We start from the raw sequence: 18,428 nt of genomic DNA, 5'->3' as shown, positions 1-18,428 counted from the left end.
ACATAATACTCGATTTCCATTACAAAACTAACATATTTACAATCAAATATATTAAAAAATATATATTATTTTATATTAAGAGCATTTCTAAATTCTGCAATAAAATAAAAATAAAAAATAAAAGCAAAAAGTTTGCATCCGCGGATGCAGTTGAATCACTACAAATGTACAGTACATTTGCCGTTGGAGTACATCTTTTCCTATGAATTTTACAAGAGATCGCGCAGGTAGGATGCACTCCATTTTGCTTCCACAGCACACAGCTAGGATGCACTCCATTATGAATCCAAATCACAGCTTTTGATGTAGTCGTTTGGATTGAATTTAAAGGCACTCTTCGGATTGTGTTTTTAATCAATCTAAAGATGCAGTAAAAATGCAAGCTATTGCGAAATATCGCAGAATAAATAAAATACATTTATTATTTGTGTAAAACAAGAATTAAAAAGAACTTTATTATATAAACACAAATTAAAAATGTTTGCATTAAATTCAATCACAATTGAGTGTACTTCCTCCGTTCTCCATTTATTCCAAGCGCAGCTGATTTTGCTCCGTCATCCTAAAGATTTTTTATGTTGCCTTCCCATCATTAGTTCAGCTTTCGACTCCAACTCCACTCCATTAAAAATGTCCGTCTCGTAAATTAACACAAAAATTTTCACAACTTTAGTTTGTATTTTTTTATTTTATAACAAGTTCTTCGAAATATATTCACACTTGTTCCACTTTTGAAGAAATTATGTCGGCAGCCACGGGTAGGGGTCAACCAACTGTTTTTGTTTTGTAGGGATATCTAAAGCAACGGCTTATAAAATGTATCGAACGGAGTGCATTTTTCATAACTCTGTTGGACTACATCGAAAGATGTTGCGAAATCATAACTCCAATTGCACAACTTCCAATTTTTTTTCTGGGAGCAATTGCAAAAACTCTAGCAGAAATGTCAAAATGTATCGGGCAATCAGATGCCAGCAAACAAACTGCTAGTTTCTACTCGGCCAAATTTGTATAGCAGAAAATGTTATTCTGCTCCATTTTTGTTCAAAGAGAAGTGCGAGTTTAGTACGTGAAGGCATTTCTAGAACAAAAAGCAGTACTATTTTGCAGATTCTAGAAAACAACTTTATCAATCTAAATTTCTAATTATGATGCTTCAACGATAAAATATTTTTTTATTTTAATTATGACATATTTACATATACACAATTTTACGATGATTTTCGAAATAAAGCAGTAAATTTATATATTGTCGTATATTTTTAACGAAAGCTTAAATTTGCAAAAACTTGTTTTAAAAATTCATGTTCGATCAGCTGCACATATGCATCTACCTTGCGATATGTATGAAATAGATGTAAACAGGATTTCGTGAATCCAGTGGATTTCGGAGCATAAGTATAAACGAGCTATAACTAGTAACAGTTCTGGAACAAAGCTACAAACTCATTATTTCTATATTCGAAATTGCAGTGTGTGACCCTCGCCATACGTTTTACTTTCACTCATATGTCAAACACTGCAATGTGTCAAATACCAAAATACCGATTGTCTGTAGTGAAAGTAATCACGACAAAGCCGAGTGCTACGAAAACTCAAGTGTCAAATAATTAAATTGTAGGAAATAGATGGATTGGATATTTTGGCGATTCTTGCTATTAACTGCATTTATTTAGGAAAAGTAAAGTTTCTCAATTCATAAAAATATGTCGGATCCATACGGGGAGGTAAGTAGTTGCGCATTCTATACCCTAAATTATTTTGTTTAAAACATTGCAATTTAAAGCGTGCCAATTTGCCGCCTGTTGGAAATGGACCTCCACCACCACCTCTAATGCCTTTGCCACCAGGCATGAGACCGCCAGCACCAACATTTCTACCAAATATTCAGCAAATTCCTCCACCTCAACCTTGGCACAATGCAGGACCGCCTGCAGATTCAAATACTAATCAAGTTCCACCAGCACCACAACAACAACAGCAGCCGCCCCCTGTTACCAATCAAACCGAGGTGAATGGTAATTCTGATTCTGGAGATGGATCGTCTAATGGGGAAAGTACAAATCAGGAAAATAAAGAAAACACAAAATGCCCTGAGGTAGTACTTCCTAAAGCATTAGAGGATGTATTGGCATTGAAGGATCAGAGAGCAGCAGAATTTGATGTGAACACAGAAGACTTTTCTAATGTCGACAATGCTGCTCAGTCATCTGGCCAAGCTACAGGCGTTATAAGCAATGATTATGCAGATGCTGGGGAAGATTCCGACGACGAGGGTGAAAATCTTGTAAATGGCAGTGCTCCGACAAAACCAGGCAAACTAAGTAAAGTAGAAAAGAACAAAAAGAAAAAACGGCGCAAGAAGCTAAATAAGCAGCTCAAAAGACAACAGGAGCAAGTACGAACGGAGGAAAAGTCAAAAGAAGCGGAGGCGGCTGCAGAAGATACAGAAGATAATCAAGAAAAACATAAAGATGAAAGCCATGATAAGGAAACAAAATCAAAGTCTAAACATAGTGACAAAAAGAAAGATGCTGAATCTAGCTCCAATGACAAAGACGACACCGAAACCTCAAACGAAGATGTAACGATTGAGTAAGAACATTCCAATAAATGTCTCAAAAAGTAATTCACATTTTATAATCCATTTTTCGTAGGTATGTCCCTGAAAGAATAACCATTGCTGATTTGGCTCCTATGTACCGCCAGTTTTATAGGGTATTCGAAATTTTTAAATTAGAAAATAAACCCAAGGTTTCAGAAAAGGAGAAAGCTGCTGCAGATGCTGCGGAAGCGAATGCTAATCAGAAGAAGACTTCAAGTCGTGTTCCAGAGGAAGAAGAAGACGAAGCTGATGAAGATAAAATTGAAGACAAGGAAAAACTTTCGAAGAGAAAGCTAAAGAAACTTACCCGTCTTAGTGTTGCTGAACTTAAACAACTTGTCTCGCGACCAGATGTAGTTGAAATGCACGATGTCACTGCCAGAGATCCCAAATTGTTGGTACAACTCAAGGCATACCGCAATACGGTACAAGTACCACGACATTGGTGCTTCAAGAGGAAATATCTTCAGGGAAAACGAGGTATTGAAAAACCACCTTTCGATTTGCCAGCCTTTATTAAGAAGACTGGCATTATGGAAATGCGCGAATCGCTGCAGGAGAAAGAAGACGCCAAATCGTTAAAGAGCAAAATGCGTGAGCGTGTACGCCCTAAAATGGGTAAAATTGACATCGACTATCAGAAGTTACATGATGCCTTCTTTAAATGGCAAACAAAGCCAAAAATGACTATACACGGCGACCTCTACTATGAAGGCAAGGAATTTGAGACACGTCTCAAAGAAAAGAAACCAGGTGACTTATCAGAAGAGCTGCGTATAGCACTGGGTATGCCTGTTGGCCCCAATGCCCATAAAATTCCACCACCATGGTTAATTGCCCAACAGCGTTATGGCCCTCCTCCATCGTATCCCAATCTGAAGATACCTGGCTTAAATGCTCCCATTCCAGAAGGTTGCTCATTTGGTTATCATGCTGGTGGTTGGGGTAAACCACCTGTCGATGAAAATGGTAAACCATTATATGGTGACGTTTTTGGAACGAATATCGTGGATTTGGACGTAAGTGAAATGGAAAAAAAAATATTTTAAAGTGCAAAACTTATGGAAATGGTTACTTTTCAGAACGGCATAGATGAGGGTGATATTGAACGTAACCAGTGGGGTGAATTGGAATCTGAATCTGAAGAATCTTCAGATGAAGAAGAAGAGGACGGTGAGGATATGACCAATCAACCCGATGAGAGTGGCTTGGTTACCCCCGCAGAAGGTTTGGTGACACCATCGGGACTTACAAGTGTGCCGACAGGAATGGAGACTCCCGAAAATATTGAGTTACGCAAAAAGAAAATTGAACAAGAAATGGAAGAGTAAGTATTGTCAATGAAGAAAACCCATTTATGAAATAATGTCATGTGTATATTTTCTTTTTTTGTAGCAATGAAACACCTGTTTTGTATCATGTTTTGCCTGAGAAACGTACTGACCGTATTGGAGCATCCATGATGGGTTCGACCCATGTATACGATGTAGGTGGAGTAAAACAGACCGCAGCGAGAACGACTGTTGCTTCCGGCAGGGAAGGAACTGTCGAATTGGCTTTGGATCCCTCAGAATTGGATATGGATAATGACGCAATGGCCCAACGTTACGAGCAACAAATGCGCGAACAACAGAACCATTTACAAAAGGAAGACTTGTCGGATATGTTGGCTGAACATGTTGCTCAGCAGAAATTCAAACGCAAACGTCAACAAGCTGATCCGGCCAAGACCACAAAGAAATATAAAGAATTCAAGTTTTAAGCAAATGGAAAAATACATCAATTATTCAATTCAGTTAGTCGTAAATATGAATGTAGAAGCGCACCTATGTGCTCTACCCTTACCCAATCCAGGGATAAACGAAAGTAAACAGAGAATACATCCCAATTACTTTGTAGAACGATGTAACCATGGAACACACGCATTGTTTGAAAATAAAGTTCAAAGTTCCCAAAACACCAAAAAACAACAGCAGGTATATTTAATTTGTTTGATTATATTTAGATTTGTTTTTTGTCTATGAATACTTAATTCATAACGCTCTGTGGATTCTAAATTGTTGTTGTCATTTACTTAAAAAAAGTTTATTTCTTGATTTTGTAAAAATAATCTAAATTAATCAAGTCCAAACTTACCGCATTCGATATTCGGTAAAAAGAACCATACATTACGTGAATACAGTACGAAACTGAAAATGTTTGAAAAACAAACTAAAAAGTGATATTCAAAATGGTATTGATGTGAAACATACATCCGATGTGGTATTTTTCAGTGTCCTCATCAAGCGTACTTATTTAAAGAATTTTTACTAGACGATCGACCCTAATCATTCTTCCATTTGTTCGTTCAGCTGAGCTAACAGGGCAGCTCTCTTAGACTCTAACTCTGTTTCACTAAGTGCCTGTTCATCATTCCGTGAACTGTGAGAACGATTGCTGGCAGCGGGACTAAGAGGTGTTACGGAGCGCTGTTTATCATGGTGATGTTTGCGTTCCTTATCTTTTTTGTTCTTTTTGTCTTTCTTCTTTTTCTTCGGTTGTGATGCCAAAAGTTCTTCAATGGCCAATGTTGTGGGGGATCCGTTCATAGAGTGGGCACGTTCTGATTCACAGGACGACTGAAAGAAAAACCACATACACATATTTAAAAAGTATTTTGAATATTAAGTCCAAATTTAACTTACATCTCTGGAAGATTTCTTGTTCTTCTTCTTTTTCTTCTTTTTGGAAACTTTGTCTATGCTGTCAATGCTAACACTCGAACTAACCGATATCTAAATTAGAACAAAAAATAATCGGTTTTAAATCTATTCAATCTCTAAAAATGTGATTAATCCTTACCGATCTCGAACGTGATTTTCTTTTGCGCGGCCTTTCAATTTCAGCTGGATCGTTTTCAATGTCCTGCAAAGGAATTAAGAAAAAATATCCTTGTCAATATCTCATCATGTTCAATTAGCGTTTATACTTACAGATCTTGAACTGGACCGTAGACGTTTTTTGTGTTTCTTATTCTTCTTGGATTTCTTCGATCGCGAATGATGATGCGTGCAAGCATCTTCACTTTCTCTTACAAAATCATCCCAAATCTTTTTAACGCCCAGCTCTTTTTCATAGATGGCATAGGCCTCTAAATGCTCCACAAGTTTTTGGGCAGATTCGAAGGGTTCATGCGGCGAAACATTCGCCTCTAACCATGCAGCCTTGATTTCATTCTCTAATTTTCGCAATCGCTTTGTTTCTTCCTTCAAGCGCTCTTTCTCTAATGCTTCGGCTTTTTCTAGCAAAGAATTGTAGGTGAGTTTTACGTTGCCAGCGTCTAGTGTTGCTGAACGCTTGTCTTCACAAACTACGGTGGCAAAGTCTTCAAATGTCGTACTGGCCTTTACAGTGAACTGCTTCTCTTTGAGTATTTCCTTAATTATTTTCTTTTCGTCGTGATACCGTGCCTTAAGGTCCTCAACATAAAATTTGAAAAGATCCAACGGCGTTGATCCAGTTTGGCCTAGCATTGCGGAAAATCGAATATCAGCCGATATGATGGGGTAAAGTTCAACCCATAATGACATTGAGGTAAGTTTACCCTCCTCGTGCAGGGAATCTAACAGCGTTAGGAAGTTGTCTCGGTTCTTACGTTGCTGTCTCTTTTGTCTCTTCTTTTCCCTTTCCTTATCTTCATCCTCTTCCCGTTCAAGTGTGCGTATGTGTTCCTCAAATACTATGAGGGCATCTTCTTTATCCATACCGAGTAGATTGACATCATTTTTAAAAGCAGAATTCTCCAAAAGCATAACCTGAGCTTCAGCCCATGTGGTCGAATATGTTATAGATGCCATTGACTCCAATAGTTCTCCCAAAACCTTCATATTTCTTTTTTTCATCATACGAGCCTCTTCCTTTTCCCGTTTGGCCAAGTTGAAAATGCAATCTTCGTAAATGTCCCTTCGATCCGGTTCTGGTACTGACGTCCAAATTCGATTGCTGGCAAATAATTCTTCACATTTGTAGTATCTTAGTGTTGAATTCATTTTATCACTAGTCATGAGAAACTTTTCCAAGTCTTCCTTGGCCTTTTTAGCTTTAAGCCTTGCCTCTTCCTTCTCATCTTTAAGTTTTTGCGTTTTGTAGGCATTAAATGTCTGTTTCTTTTCATTCAAGTTTTTGAAAGAGCTGTAGCGTGGGTCTTTTGATATTATTTTTACACATTGATCCCAATTGGCATTGGAGGGAACATTTTTCTCTTTCAACAGTTCCTTGAAAGCTTCAATGGCTTCCTTTTTGTCTTTAAAAACTAGTTTGTTTTCATCTGGTGTTTCTTTTTTATCTGAAAATACAAATGTATTTGTTGGTTATCAGAAGTTTTATCTAATTCTTTTAACATACTTTCTTTATCCTCCTTGTTGTTGGGGGCTGGAATTTCTATTGCTGCCAAGGTTGCAGCCATAGCCTGATCCAGCGCAGATGAAGAGTTCTCGTTACTACCCGGCGTTAGTGGTGAATGAATATCGGGTGTATGAATTTTTGCTACAGTCGGTAATGTGGCAGGCAATATACTTGCCAATGCTGCAGGAGGCACAATTCCAGCCAAACTGGAAGACGTCATAGCTGCAACAGCTTTTGCCGCTGCAGCAGCTCTGAAAAAAAAAACAAATCTTATAAAGCATGCTTGTATATTTAAAAATGCACAAACTCACTCTTCAGCTTTGACTTTTGCCTGCATATCTAAGAATTCCGGAGGCGGATCCCATCTAGATTCTTTGGTGGTAACATTGTGATAGTAGACTTTTCCGGCATCTGAACGATATTCTTTCCAAGGACACTGATGTTTTAAACGTTCTGCTGGGGTCATCAAAACCTCTGGCTTCTCCCAGGAACTTTGTTTTGTAATGTTGTTGTAGTAATAGGGCCTGCCATCGGGTGCCTTGTGTTCTGTCCATTCTGTATTGGGCGGAGCTGAACCAAATGCAGCGGCCAATTCGGCAGGTGGCGGAGCTCCGAATCCTGGTGGAGGTATATTGAACTGAGGAACTACAGGTGGAAATGCCATACCAGCCAAAGCAGGAGGAGCCCCAGCTGATGGTGGTAAATTCATTTCAAACGTTTCTCCAAAACTGATTGTTGACAAATTCTCACTTGTTCTTTTTCACCCTCTCTCTCCAACTGTGCTCTCACTACGTCTGACTGACAGCGTAGCTTTTTTTCACATAACCTCAAACTGTCAATTCCAGCGTCTATTTTCCGATTTGATTTTCTAGTTGTGTTGACGAACTTCACTGTTTTCCAATAATCTACAAAATTTTGAATAGTTTTGAATACACCAATATCAATTATTTACAAAATGTACATTGTTTTATTGGTTAAAAAACTAATTTTATGGGAACATTCGCCGCAATAATCTTCGAACACACAACACAATCTCAGATAGAGTTGCCATGATGTTCTCATATTTAGGGTAACCAAGTTATGTATTAAAAGAACTGAAATATTTATGGGGTGGTTTTCCACGTAGCAACTTTGTGACATTATGGGCCATTATTATACTATGTTTACATTTACGAAATCCACTCGATTTCAACTGTCAATTCCTTTGTGTATACGTCAAATGAAAACTCATCTGAAATCGAGTGGATTTCATTTGACGTTTGAGCAATGGATTTGACAGTTGAAATCGAGTGGATTTCGTAAATGTAAACATAGTATTACATGTGTTCTTTTACTATCTGATGGATTTGAAAACGCAAAATAAACCAATGTGGATGCGTTAAAAATATAATTTTTACATTGAAAATTAACTCCAAGAAGCTCCTCCTTGAAATTCAATCATCACTTTTAAATTTAAGTTAACCGGAACGATATAAATCGGTACGGTAAATCCAAACTATAACAAAAGAATACTTATAATAATGGGGGTATGTGTGTTCGTTTACTCAAAATTTGTACAAATTGTTACTGGATGTTGTTCGTTTACTCTCCAGTACAGTGCAAAAGACCTTATTCTTTTACAAGAAGTTAATGGACTTGTACAAATTATTCAGTAAACGAACACACCTATTGATGCATGGTTCATACATGCCCGTAATTTCTAGCCCTAGGTAACCGGGTAGGTAGCTACCTATTAGTTATCTTTACCTACGCGTTTGGTAATTTCTACGTGCCATTTACCGAGGCGTGTACAATTTTGAAAGCATGTGGTAACATTGGTTATTTTCATTCGTCTGTGTTTAGACACACAAATTTCTCGGGAAAGTAAATTGAGTTATTGGGAGAGAGCGGAGAGGAAAGAGCTCCTCAATACTCTTTCCTACCCCCTATTGCCTAAAAACTGAATTTACTTTCCCGTGTGTCTAAACACGGACTTCATGACTTCGTAAAAACATTGCCACATATAAGTGTTTTACAATTTTTAACACATTGGCAACGATCAACCAGGCAAAATCCTTGGTGTAAGTAACACGGCCGTTTTCGACCCGGTAACGTTACCTATGGATTGAAATTATGAAATTTTGCTTACACGGGGGATATCTATGAACTCATAGATAACTACGCGTAGAAATTACGGGCAACAGACTGTGTTTCGCTCTCTATTCGTTGTTCGACCGCAAATTACAAATTAATAGGTCTGTACGATAACTTCGCAAGTAAAAAGTATTTGCAAGTACTTGCAACTACTTCTCATTTCTATTTTATTTAACAAGTTTGTTATCGAAGAGCATTTTATGAAAGTTTGTACAACCTTTTGTGTTATCGAACAGACCTAATTACTTAATTTTCCATACAAAATATAAAAGTACGTTTATATATAACCGGATTTAACAAACCCCCTAGTGCTTGGTTTACATTTACGAAATCCACTCGATTTCAACTGTCAAATCCATAGGTTAAACGTCAAATGAAATCCAGATGAGATTTCATTTGACGTTTGAGCTATGGAATTGACAGTTAAAATCGAGTGGATTTCGTAAATGTAAACTTAGCATAGGTTTCAAATGTTAATTCCATTGCTTATACGTCAAACAAATCCTCGTTAATATTAAAGCTTTTTGCAGGGTTAATAGCTCATTTAGACTAGCCATAAAGGTAGAAACACATGAAATACGCCGCTTTTTCACGCTCAGTTTCATGTAAAAGATTAAAGGCCAAGTACTTCCTAATTCAAATGAATTAGGTAGCATTTGAAGTAGGTAGTACTTGGCCTTTAATCTTTTACATGAAACTGAGCGTGAAAAAAGCGGCGTATTTCATTGTGTTTCTACCTTAAATCCTTAACTGGATTTAATAAATCCAGTACAGGGGCCCAATTACGACATTCGATTCAATCGAGTATTTGCTCGTGAATAAAAAAATCGAACTATGAAAACATGTGTTCTTCAAGGAACATTAAGAAAGTAGATGGTACAAAAAGTGTTTATTTTTAAACAAAAACTAAAAACTTATTAATGAAATATGTAAATATTTGCTGAAATTGTTTTGAATAGTACTTTGGGTAATAATTTCGGAATGAAGTTGTGCTAGAAAAATGTACGAAATAATTTATTTTTGTAAAACTTTTTGACATTGATGTAACAAATTGCTAATGCATCTACCTTAAGCTTTGTTCCTTTACTTTTTTAATAGTAAGGGTGGTAAAAGAGAAAAGTGTCAAAATTGCTCTCTCATGAACATTTTTACCAGAAAAGTAAAGGAACGGAAAAATGGTAGATATGGCAGCAATGTCAAAAAGAAACATAAAAAAATCAATTTTCGTCTTTTATTTCACAGTTTTTAATTTAGTTTTGTCAGCGTTCGACTTTTTCTTCTGTTTTTCGTCAAACAAAAGTCGAAAAATCAGTTCTGCCATTTTTTACCTGCAGAAATTTTACTGGTAGCCATGGTTTAATAATAAAGGTTAGGTAAAGCTTCCTGTCAATTTAAATTTTTTCTTTCGACTGTTCCTAAAACGTCAAAACAATATACACAATCTTTGTATGTGTGTGTGATGTTTGAATAATATGCCAACAATTTAAAAAAACAATCGAATTCAATGATTTTTAAAATTATTTTTAGAACATTTGTATGGAAGAAATTCGTCAGCTTTGCATTGAAATACACATTTTATCATATCCACAACTCGATTATGTGGAGAAACATTGACACTTCATTCATTTTTCGCGTTTTTTAATAAAATTCCCAAAAATGGTATTGTAAACAAACCCACTTGTTGCCTTTTTGTTTACTAATTTTGAAGTTTTATGAATTCAGAAAAAACTAGGGTTCTATAGATTTTTTTCATTTGAATCTACCTCTTTAGTTATACCATGCTGGTAGCCTGTGGTAGAAGAGAAAGCCATTTTCGCTCTCTCTCCACTCTCACTCTCTCTCTCCACTCTCACTCTCTTAAAAATTGCTTCCAGTTTTGCCACTTTTCGGGGTTAAGGAACGCTTTGCAGGTAAAAAATGGTAACAAATGGTAAAAATGGTAACCTCAGGTAAGTAAAGGAACACAGCTTTAGTAAATGTACGATTGGTGGTGCGAATAGGGTTTAATTGTTCGTTTTTTTCATTCGCGAGCAAATGCTCGATCGAATCGAATGTCGTAATTAGGCCCCAAATCTCATTGCATTTAGATATACATTTTGGAGGATTTTAAATGGCAGTCAGCTGATTTTTGTTCATAACACAATTACCAAGGTAGATGCATCAGCCCATTTGATCGAATTTGAAACGTCAAAAGAAGTTGTTGTAAATTGAATTCGTCTAAAAAACCACTCGGCAAATTATAAATTTATTGTTTAATATTGAAAATGATAGCACATTATGCCACTAATGAGCAACTAAAAATAATTTTATCGTTTAGACATCGTAGATATTAGTCTTGGTTGATTAACATGGTAGAACAAATATAAGGTAAAGTTAATACTACAACAAATACAACTCAACAACAACCACATTGAAATTTGTTTTTGTTTGTAAACCTTAGTGTCAACGTAAATGTAAACAAAACTGGGAAATGTCTATAAATTATTGGAATTTAAAAAAACTAATAATTTTTCACATTTGATTGAATATTTTGGAAAACATGAATGAAAACTCGTTAGATTTTCAATTTGAATGTTTCCATATCATTCCACTAAATGCATAATTTCTCGCAGAAAGTAGAATACTTGCGAAAATGTTTCGGGTCGCTGGTATTTCATTGAAAAAAGAGAAGCTGTTTCAATCATTTGCTTTTGAAAACAAAAAAGCACATGTTTATTAGGGCTTAATTCTTTTCAAGTTTAACAAAATACCACACATATTAACAAATATTGTACCGCCTCTATAAGCGGTGTTTTAGTGTGCGGCATGTCGTTTGGACCTGGAGGAGTTTACATGTCAATGATATGAAGCCGTCTTTATGGGAAATAGTTTTTTTCTGATGAATAAATTTGTTCTTCAAAAATATATATCCCTAATATACATCGAACATAGAAATAAAGTCCCAATTTACATTAGGCGAGTTTACTTGCGGCAATTGTCAGTTTGTAGGTGAGAGAGGGGGCTGAGAGGCAAAGGGTTACCATATGCCTCACCTCTCTCTCCATCAAACTGACAATTGCCGCAAGTAAACTCGCCTAATGTAAATTGGGACCAATACATAAAATGTCGTATGAAATTTGACACTAAGTCCCGGTCCACACTAGAGTGATTTCATTGTTAAAATTGCATGAAATTATGCGTCTCTAGATCGACTTCCATAGTAGAGTAAAATCATAAAATTGCTGTAGTGGGGAATTCGATTTAAGAACGCCTAATTTCATGATTTTTCTCAATGAAATTCACGCTAGTGTGGACCGGGACTAACACTACAACCCAGTTCAGTCAGCTGGGTATTGCCGCTACCTTTTCTTGTTCTACCATGGTTGATTAAAATCAACTTTGTATATCAAAGAAAATTTAATTTTTTCGCCTTGTTTACAAATTTTGACATTTTTAATTATTTTTGTTATAGCAATTCACCCATGGTAGAATAAAGTAGAGGTAGGCCATGTATGAAAATCGCTGAAAAATACAACCCTGCAGCCATGGCTTAAAACAGCTCTGTTCCTTTACGTTCAAGAATCTTCAAGTTTTACCACCTTTTACTCGAAAAGCGTTCCTTTACTTCTGACACCATACAATTCATATGAGAGCAGTTTATAACTTTTACTACTTTTGCCGGTTTTACCATTTTCAAAAGTAAAGGAACAGACCAAACGTCAAATGATAGATATCTTCATATCTAGTCCGTTTTACAAAAAAAAAAAAAAAAAAATAATAATAATAATATGGAATTTAGAACTTCACTGTTTATATGTTAAAAGTACCAAATAGAGTAAAAAATAAATATTACTTTAGCTAGGCTCCAGCCCAGCAAAAAGTTTGCATCCGCGGATGCAGTTAAATCACTAGAACAATTGCCGCTGGAGTACATCTTTTCCTAGGAATTCACCTATGAATTTTACAAGAGAGCGCGCAGCTAGGATGCACTCCATTTTGCTTCCACGGCACACATCTAGGATGCACTCCATTTTCGATCCAAATCACAGCCTTTGATGTAGTGTTTTTGATTGAATTTAAATGCAGTCTAAAGATGTTATAAAATGCAAGCCATTGCAAATATCCCAAAATAAATAAAATACATTGCTTATTCGTGTAAAACAAGAATATTAACTTTATTACATTAACGCAAATTATAAAAACTCTCCATTAAATTTGATCGTAACTAAGTTTACTTCCTCTACTCTGCTTTTTATGACATCGAAATTGATATGCTTCATCATCCAAATGGTTTTTCATTTTTCCTCCTACTTCAGTTCAGATTTCCAAAAAACTCCAACTCCACTTCAAAAATAATTTGCGTCTCGTGAATTACAGCAATGTTCATAACTTTAGTTTGTATTTCTTTATTTTTTATAAAACAAATTCTTAGAATTTTAACACTCTTTCTTGTGTTCAGAAAAAAATACTGCGACTGTAGGGATAAAAAAATTGGTTTGCTTGGCTAGGGATCTTTAAGCGATTGCTTCCAAAATGTATCGAGCGCAGTACATTTTCATAACTCCGTGTGGACTGCATCGAAGGATGTATTGAAATCATAACTCTGAATTGCACTACTTCCAAACTTTTTTGCTGGGAGAACATTGTTGCTAGTTCCAAAAATAACAAAAGTTGCATCCAAACGTATGACTCTTATTTTCTACTTAACAAGTTTGGCTCATCTAATATATTTTAGACACTCTTCCTTGTGTTCAGAAGAAAAGAATGCGACTGTAGGGTTAAAAAAAATTGGCTGCTTGGCTAGGGATCTATAAGCGAGTGCTTCTAAAATGTATCCAGCGGAGTGCATTTTTCATAACTCCGTGCGGAGTGCATCGAAAGATGTATTGAAATCATAACTCTGCATTTCACTACTTCCAAACTTTTTTGCTGGGTTACTATTGAAAAAATTAACAATTTAATTCGGCCACGCGAATAAAAATCGCTTGAAATTGTTTTTAATTTTAAAATATAGCCTTGCATCAGAAGTTTTTTGTTGGAACAACTCACCGATGCATCTACCTTTATAATTGCATAATGTCAACAACAGTAAAAAATGTCAACCCTGCTTTTGACAGAAAAGGCCATAACATGAAAAAAATTGTAATCAGCTGTTAGCTGTGGCCTACTTTATACATTATTGTACCATGAATTCACCGATGCATCTACCTTTTTTCTTGTGCCAGCTTGCAACTCTTTGTATTTTCTGGCAACATGTTGCAAAAAACAGAGTTGTATATGAGGATTTATGCCGGATTTAAAACAAATCCACTCAATACGAGAATTTATTTTTGTATGGGAAATCTGGTAGATTTTCGCCGGATTTATCAAATAAAACCTGATAATGCGATAAATTGGCTAAGACTATGTTTACATTTACGAAATCGACTCGATTTCATCTGTCAATTCCTTTGTGTATACGTCAAATGAAAACTCATCTGAAATCGATTGGATTTCATTTGACGTTTGAGCAATGGAATTGACAGTTGAAATCGAGTGGATTTCGTAAATGTAAACATAGTATAATGATGTCATATCTAAATGGCCTAAAACCCTCTTTATGAGGATTTATTTGACGTAAACCCAATGGAATTGATATTTGAAAAATCTTAAAAATTTGTTAACCCTTCTGTCTGTGTAAAAATGATGGACAGCTGAGAGACAGGCGACAAATGGATGTATGCGTTAGTAAATCAGAGTTGTATTTGAAGACAAACTGTCTTGTGTAAACGCCTAGTAAGCGAATAACCATTTTTGTATATTTTTCTGCTTAAGAGGTACCCAGCAAAAAATTTCGAAGTTGTGCATGTGGAGTTAAGATTTCATTACATCCTTCGTTGCAGTCCACACGGAGTTATGAAAAATGCACATACATATTATATTCACTTGATTAATGATCCCTACAAAAACAGCCAATTTGTTAATACCTATCCGCCGCTGACGAAATCATTTTTTTCCAAAAACGAAAAGGAGTGTATAGATTTCTAAGAATTTTTATAAAATAAAGAAATAAAAACTTAAGTTGCGAACATTTTTTGCGGTAATTCACGAGGCGGGAATTTTTAAAGGAGTGGAGTTGGAGTCCTTTTCGAAACATGAACTAGTGATGGGAAGGCAACATAAAAAACCTTTATTAGCAGCATCTGATGAAGCAAAATCAGATGCGCTTGGATTAAGCGGAGAACGGAGGAAGTGAGCTCAATTGCAATGGAATTTAATGGAAACTTTTTTTATTTTCTGTTAATATATGGTCTGTTCCTTTACTCTAAAAAATTTCAGAAATGGCAAAAGTAGTAAAGTTGTGAACTTCTCTCATACCAATTGTATGCTTCTTGAAGTAAGGGAACGCTTTTCGAGTAAAAAGTAGTAAAACTTGAAGATTCTTGCACGTAAAGGAACAGGCCTATAATAAAGTTCTTTGTATTCTTGTTTACACAAATAATAAATGCTTTTTATTTATTCTGGGATATTTCGCAATGGCTTGGATTTTTATTGCATCTTTAGACTGACTAAAAACACAATACGAAGAATGCCTTTAAATTCAATCCAAAGCAATGCATCAAAAACCTTGATTTGGATCATAAATGGAGTGCATCCTAACTGTGTGTGTGGAAGCAAAATGGAGTGCATCCTAGCTGCGCGCTCTCTTGTAAAATTCATAAGTGAATTCATAGGAAAAGATGTACTCCATCGGCACATGTACTATACACTTGTACTGATTAAACTGCATCCACGGATGCAAACTTTTTGCTGGGTTTTTTACACTAGCTATCAATGTCATATGACACGAAATTTTCTCTGCATTTTTGTTGACGTGGACGCAAAAAGTAATTTGCGTAAAGAAAATCCTCAATATTGCACATATTGGCGAATGTATAACGATGGAAAATTTCATCACATATGACATTGATAGATAGTGTAAACTACCTCTAAGCTGGTTATGTGCCGTTTCCACGGTACGTCGTTCGTTCTCTATTCGTTGTTCGACCCAAAACTACGAATAGATTACTAATTTCCCCATACAAAATGTTGTGGCCGAACGAAGTTTTTTCTACGTTGTTCAAGTAAAAGTACGTTTATGTACAACCGGATTTAACAAGCCCACCGAACGGATTGACGTAGGTGGATGAAATTTTGGGAAAATCTATTATATGTACGTAGGACTTTTGGTATTGAAAGCGGGCTATGTAGGTCCACGCTTTCGTATAGCCGCAAAATGACGCTTGACGCGTCGTCGTTTTAAGGAATTTTTAAGATATTTGTCCCATTTTACCACCGAATTGGTTGTAATTTGGTATTAAAGTTGGTTTATATAGGTCCACGTTTTGGTATAGCCCCCATATAACGCCCCATATAAAGTACGCGTCATTTTAATATATTTTGAATGTATTCGTCCCATTTCACAACAGAATCGGTTGTAACTTTGTATTTTGCGTTTCCAGTAGTGGAATTCTGCAACTCATTTTTTGAGTTACCGACAAAAATCGGTAACATTAAAACGCAAAATTATGAATGAAAAGTATCAATGAATGTTGACTGCACTGTTGTTATCGGTAGAATTTAGCAACAGCTTTATTTTGGTTGTTAACTTACCGAAAAATTTCGTTAATTACCGAAATTATAAGCATTTTAATTTTACCGATATTTGTCGGTAACTCGAAAAATGAGTTAGAGAATCGCACTACAGAGGCTAAGAAAATTTTGTACCATAAAATGTTTATATAGGTCCACGTTTTCATATAGCCCCCGTAGGACGATATCTCCCGATTTTCGGTATTTTGAAGGTTTTTGGCCTCATTATCACACCGAGATGGCTGAAATTTGGTATTTAGTCTTCGTTAGGGGTATAAAGCTTTCCCCCATAGAACGGTACCTTCCGATTTTCGGTATTTTGAAGGTTGTGGCCACATTAATCCACCGAAATGGCTGAAATTTGTGGTGGAGGGTATAAAAAGTTCGGCCCGACCGAACTTAACGCTTTTCCTACTTGTTTTTTTTCTCAAACTGGAACCAAAAAATGTATAAGGGGTGATATCAGGAGTTTGGCCCGAGGTATATATTAGTTTAGTTTTGTTATATTACATCAGCAACTTACACAAATAAGATTAATATGTCATGATCTGGCCTTTGGAGTGGCGGTATTTGAACATGTTTGAGCTTTTTGGACCCATTTGACCGACTTTCAGAATAATGACTATTAAATATTTCCTAATGATGTCAGTGGGGATGTCTTCCCAATCATTATTATATTATTATGTCCGTGAACCCGATTTTGCATACTTTTTTGCTTGGTAAAAAATATAGTACCCAAGAATTCGGTATTCATTTTCTAGAAGGTGTATAATTTCCATATTTGATGAATTTTATTAGATTTGGCGCATTTTTTGGGATTTATTATGATAGCAGCGTATAATATCTATCCATTTAGTAAAAATGTAGTGATTCCAATAATATTGAGAGAGGAAATAGAGCTCTGTTGTAGGTCTTTTAAAATAATACACTGAGGGTATATGTTTCCCTATTGTGTGCAGAGGTATTTCGATGTTTTCAAAGCCAAAATCGGACTCTTTTGCATTGGTCCATTATCCGACAATACATATTGAGTCAAATATTCATTCTTTGCATACTTGTCTGCGGCCGATTCGTCATTGTTAATTTGTAATATGGTCTGTCTGAAGACCCTCCTTAGTTTTATGGTACTGCTTTTCCCAATGCAATACATTTATTGTCACCCCAACGCATCATCCCAGCATCAAACCTATGCTTCTACAATGCTGCTACAACAATAACAAAACCGTATAGTGTTTTCATAATTTGTTGCCATAAGCGAACAATTAATATGGTTTTTTTACAATTTTGGACTTTGCAATATATTTGTTGTCAAACTGTATTAGACAGTAGGCCCGCAGGAGACACATTATTGCAATTTGCATCAGGGGAAATGTTAGTAGTTCTTTTTCCATATGTAGGCTACTTTGCTGGTACCCTTCAGGAAGTAAAATATGGTCCAAATTTTTATATTTTTCATACAAATGTAATGGTCCATTTAACCCTCTAGATAACATTAGATCATCATCCAAAAATGAAGGCATGTTCTTCGACCTAAAGTCTTACATCGTGCAAAATCTCGTGACTATTGATCTATAATGCGACCACCAGCATGCTGATTACACTACAAACAAATAACTGGATATATCAGGCTGTAACTCTGTTATCTGAGCACGTAAATCAACATAATTGTCATCAATGGAAGGTCAAGAAATGACCCTCCAAATGTTATTTACGTGGG

At 35.9% G+C, this 18,428-nt stretch overlaps 2 protein-coding genes across 7 annotated transcripts; one reads left to right on the top strand and one right to left on the bottom strand.

The window, feature by feature from the left end:
- Positions 1 to 225: 225 nt before the first annotated feature.
- Positions 226 to 4,572, top strand: Sf3b2 (splicing factor 3b subunit 2). Its single transcript, XM_073964877.1, has 5 exons — positions 226 to 1,727; positions 1,787 to 2,595; positions 2,658 to 3,624; positions 3,688 to 3,932; positions 4,001 to 4,572. The coding sequence occupies exons 1-5, from the start codon at positions 1,707 to 1,709 to the stop codon at positions 4,365 to 4,367; spliced, it is 2,409 nt and encodes an 802-aa protein (XP_073820978.1). The 5' UTR covers positions 226 to 1,706; the 3' UTR covers positions 4,368 to 4,572.
- A 10-nt stretch (positions 4,573 to 4,582) lies between these two features.
- Prp40 (pre-mRNA processing factor 40) lies at positions 4,583 to 8,046 on the bottom strand. 6 transcript variants are annotated; one of them, XR_012409765.1, is made up of 8 exons: positions 7,739 to 8,039; positions 7,300 to 7,678; positions 6,989 to 7,239; positions 5,578 to 6,929; positions 5,447 to 5,509; positions 5,290 to 5,379; positions 4,858 to 5,223; positions 4,583 to 4,794 (listed from the first exon to the last, which is right to left on the bottom strand). XR_012409765.1 is itself a non-coding variant. In XM_073964876.1 (8 exons), the coding sequence occupies exons 3-8, from the start codon at positions 7,650 to 7,652 to the stop codon at positions 4,933 to 4,935; spliced, it is 2,400 nt and encodes a 799-aa protein (XP_073820977.1). In that variant the 5' UTR covers positions 7,653 to 7,678; positions 7,739 to 7,893; positions 7,950 to 8,028; the 3' UTR covers positions 4,583 to 4,932. The 6 variants fall into 6 exon arrangements, 4 of the variants coding, with proteins under 4 accessions (XP_073820977.1, XP_073820975.1, XP_073820976.1 ...); XM_073964876.1 differs by having other exon boundaries at positions 4,583 to 5,223; positions 7,739 to 7,893; positions 7,950 to 8,028; XR_012409764.1 differs by having other exon boundaries at positions 7,300 to 8,046.
- Positions 8,047 to 18,428: the final 10,382 nt, after the last annotated feature.

Source organism: Musca autumnalis, unplaced genomic scaffold, assembly GCF_047663935.1.
Source record: "Musca autumnalis isolate F117 unplaced genomic scaffold, ASM4766393v1 scaffold_2, whole genome shotgun sequence".
In the NCBI taxonomy this organism is placed as follows: domain Eukaryota; kingdom Metazoa; phylum Arthropoda; class Insecta; order Diptera; family Muscidae; genus Musca; species Musca autumnalis.
The sequence above is the reverse complement of the archived record's forward strand: the minus strand, read 5'-3'. Positions and strand labels throughout refer to the sequence as shown.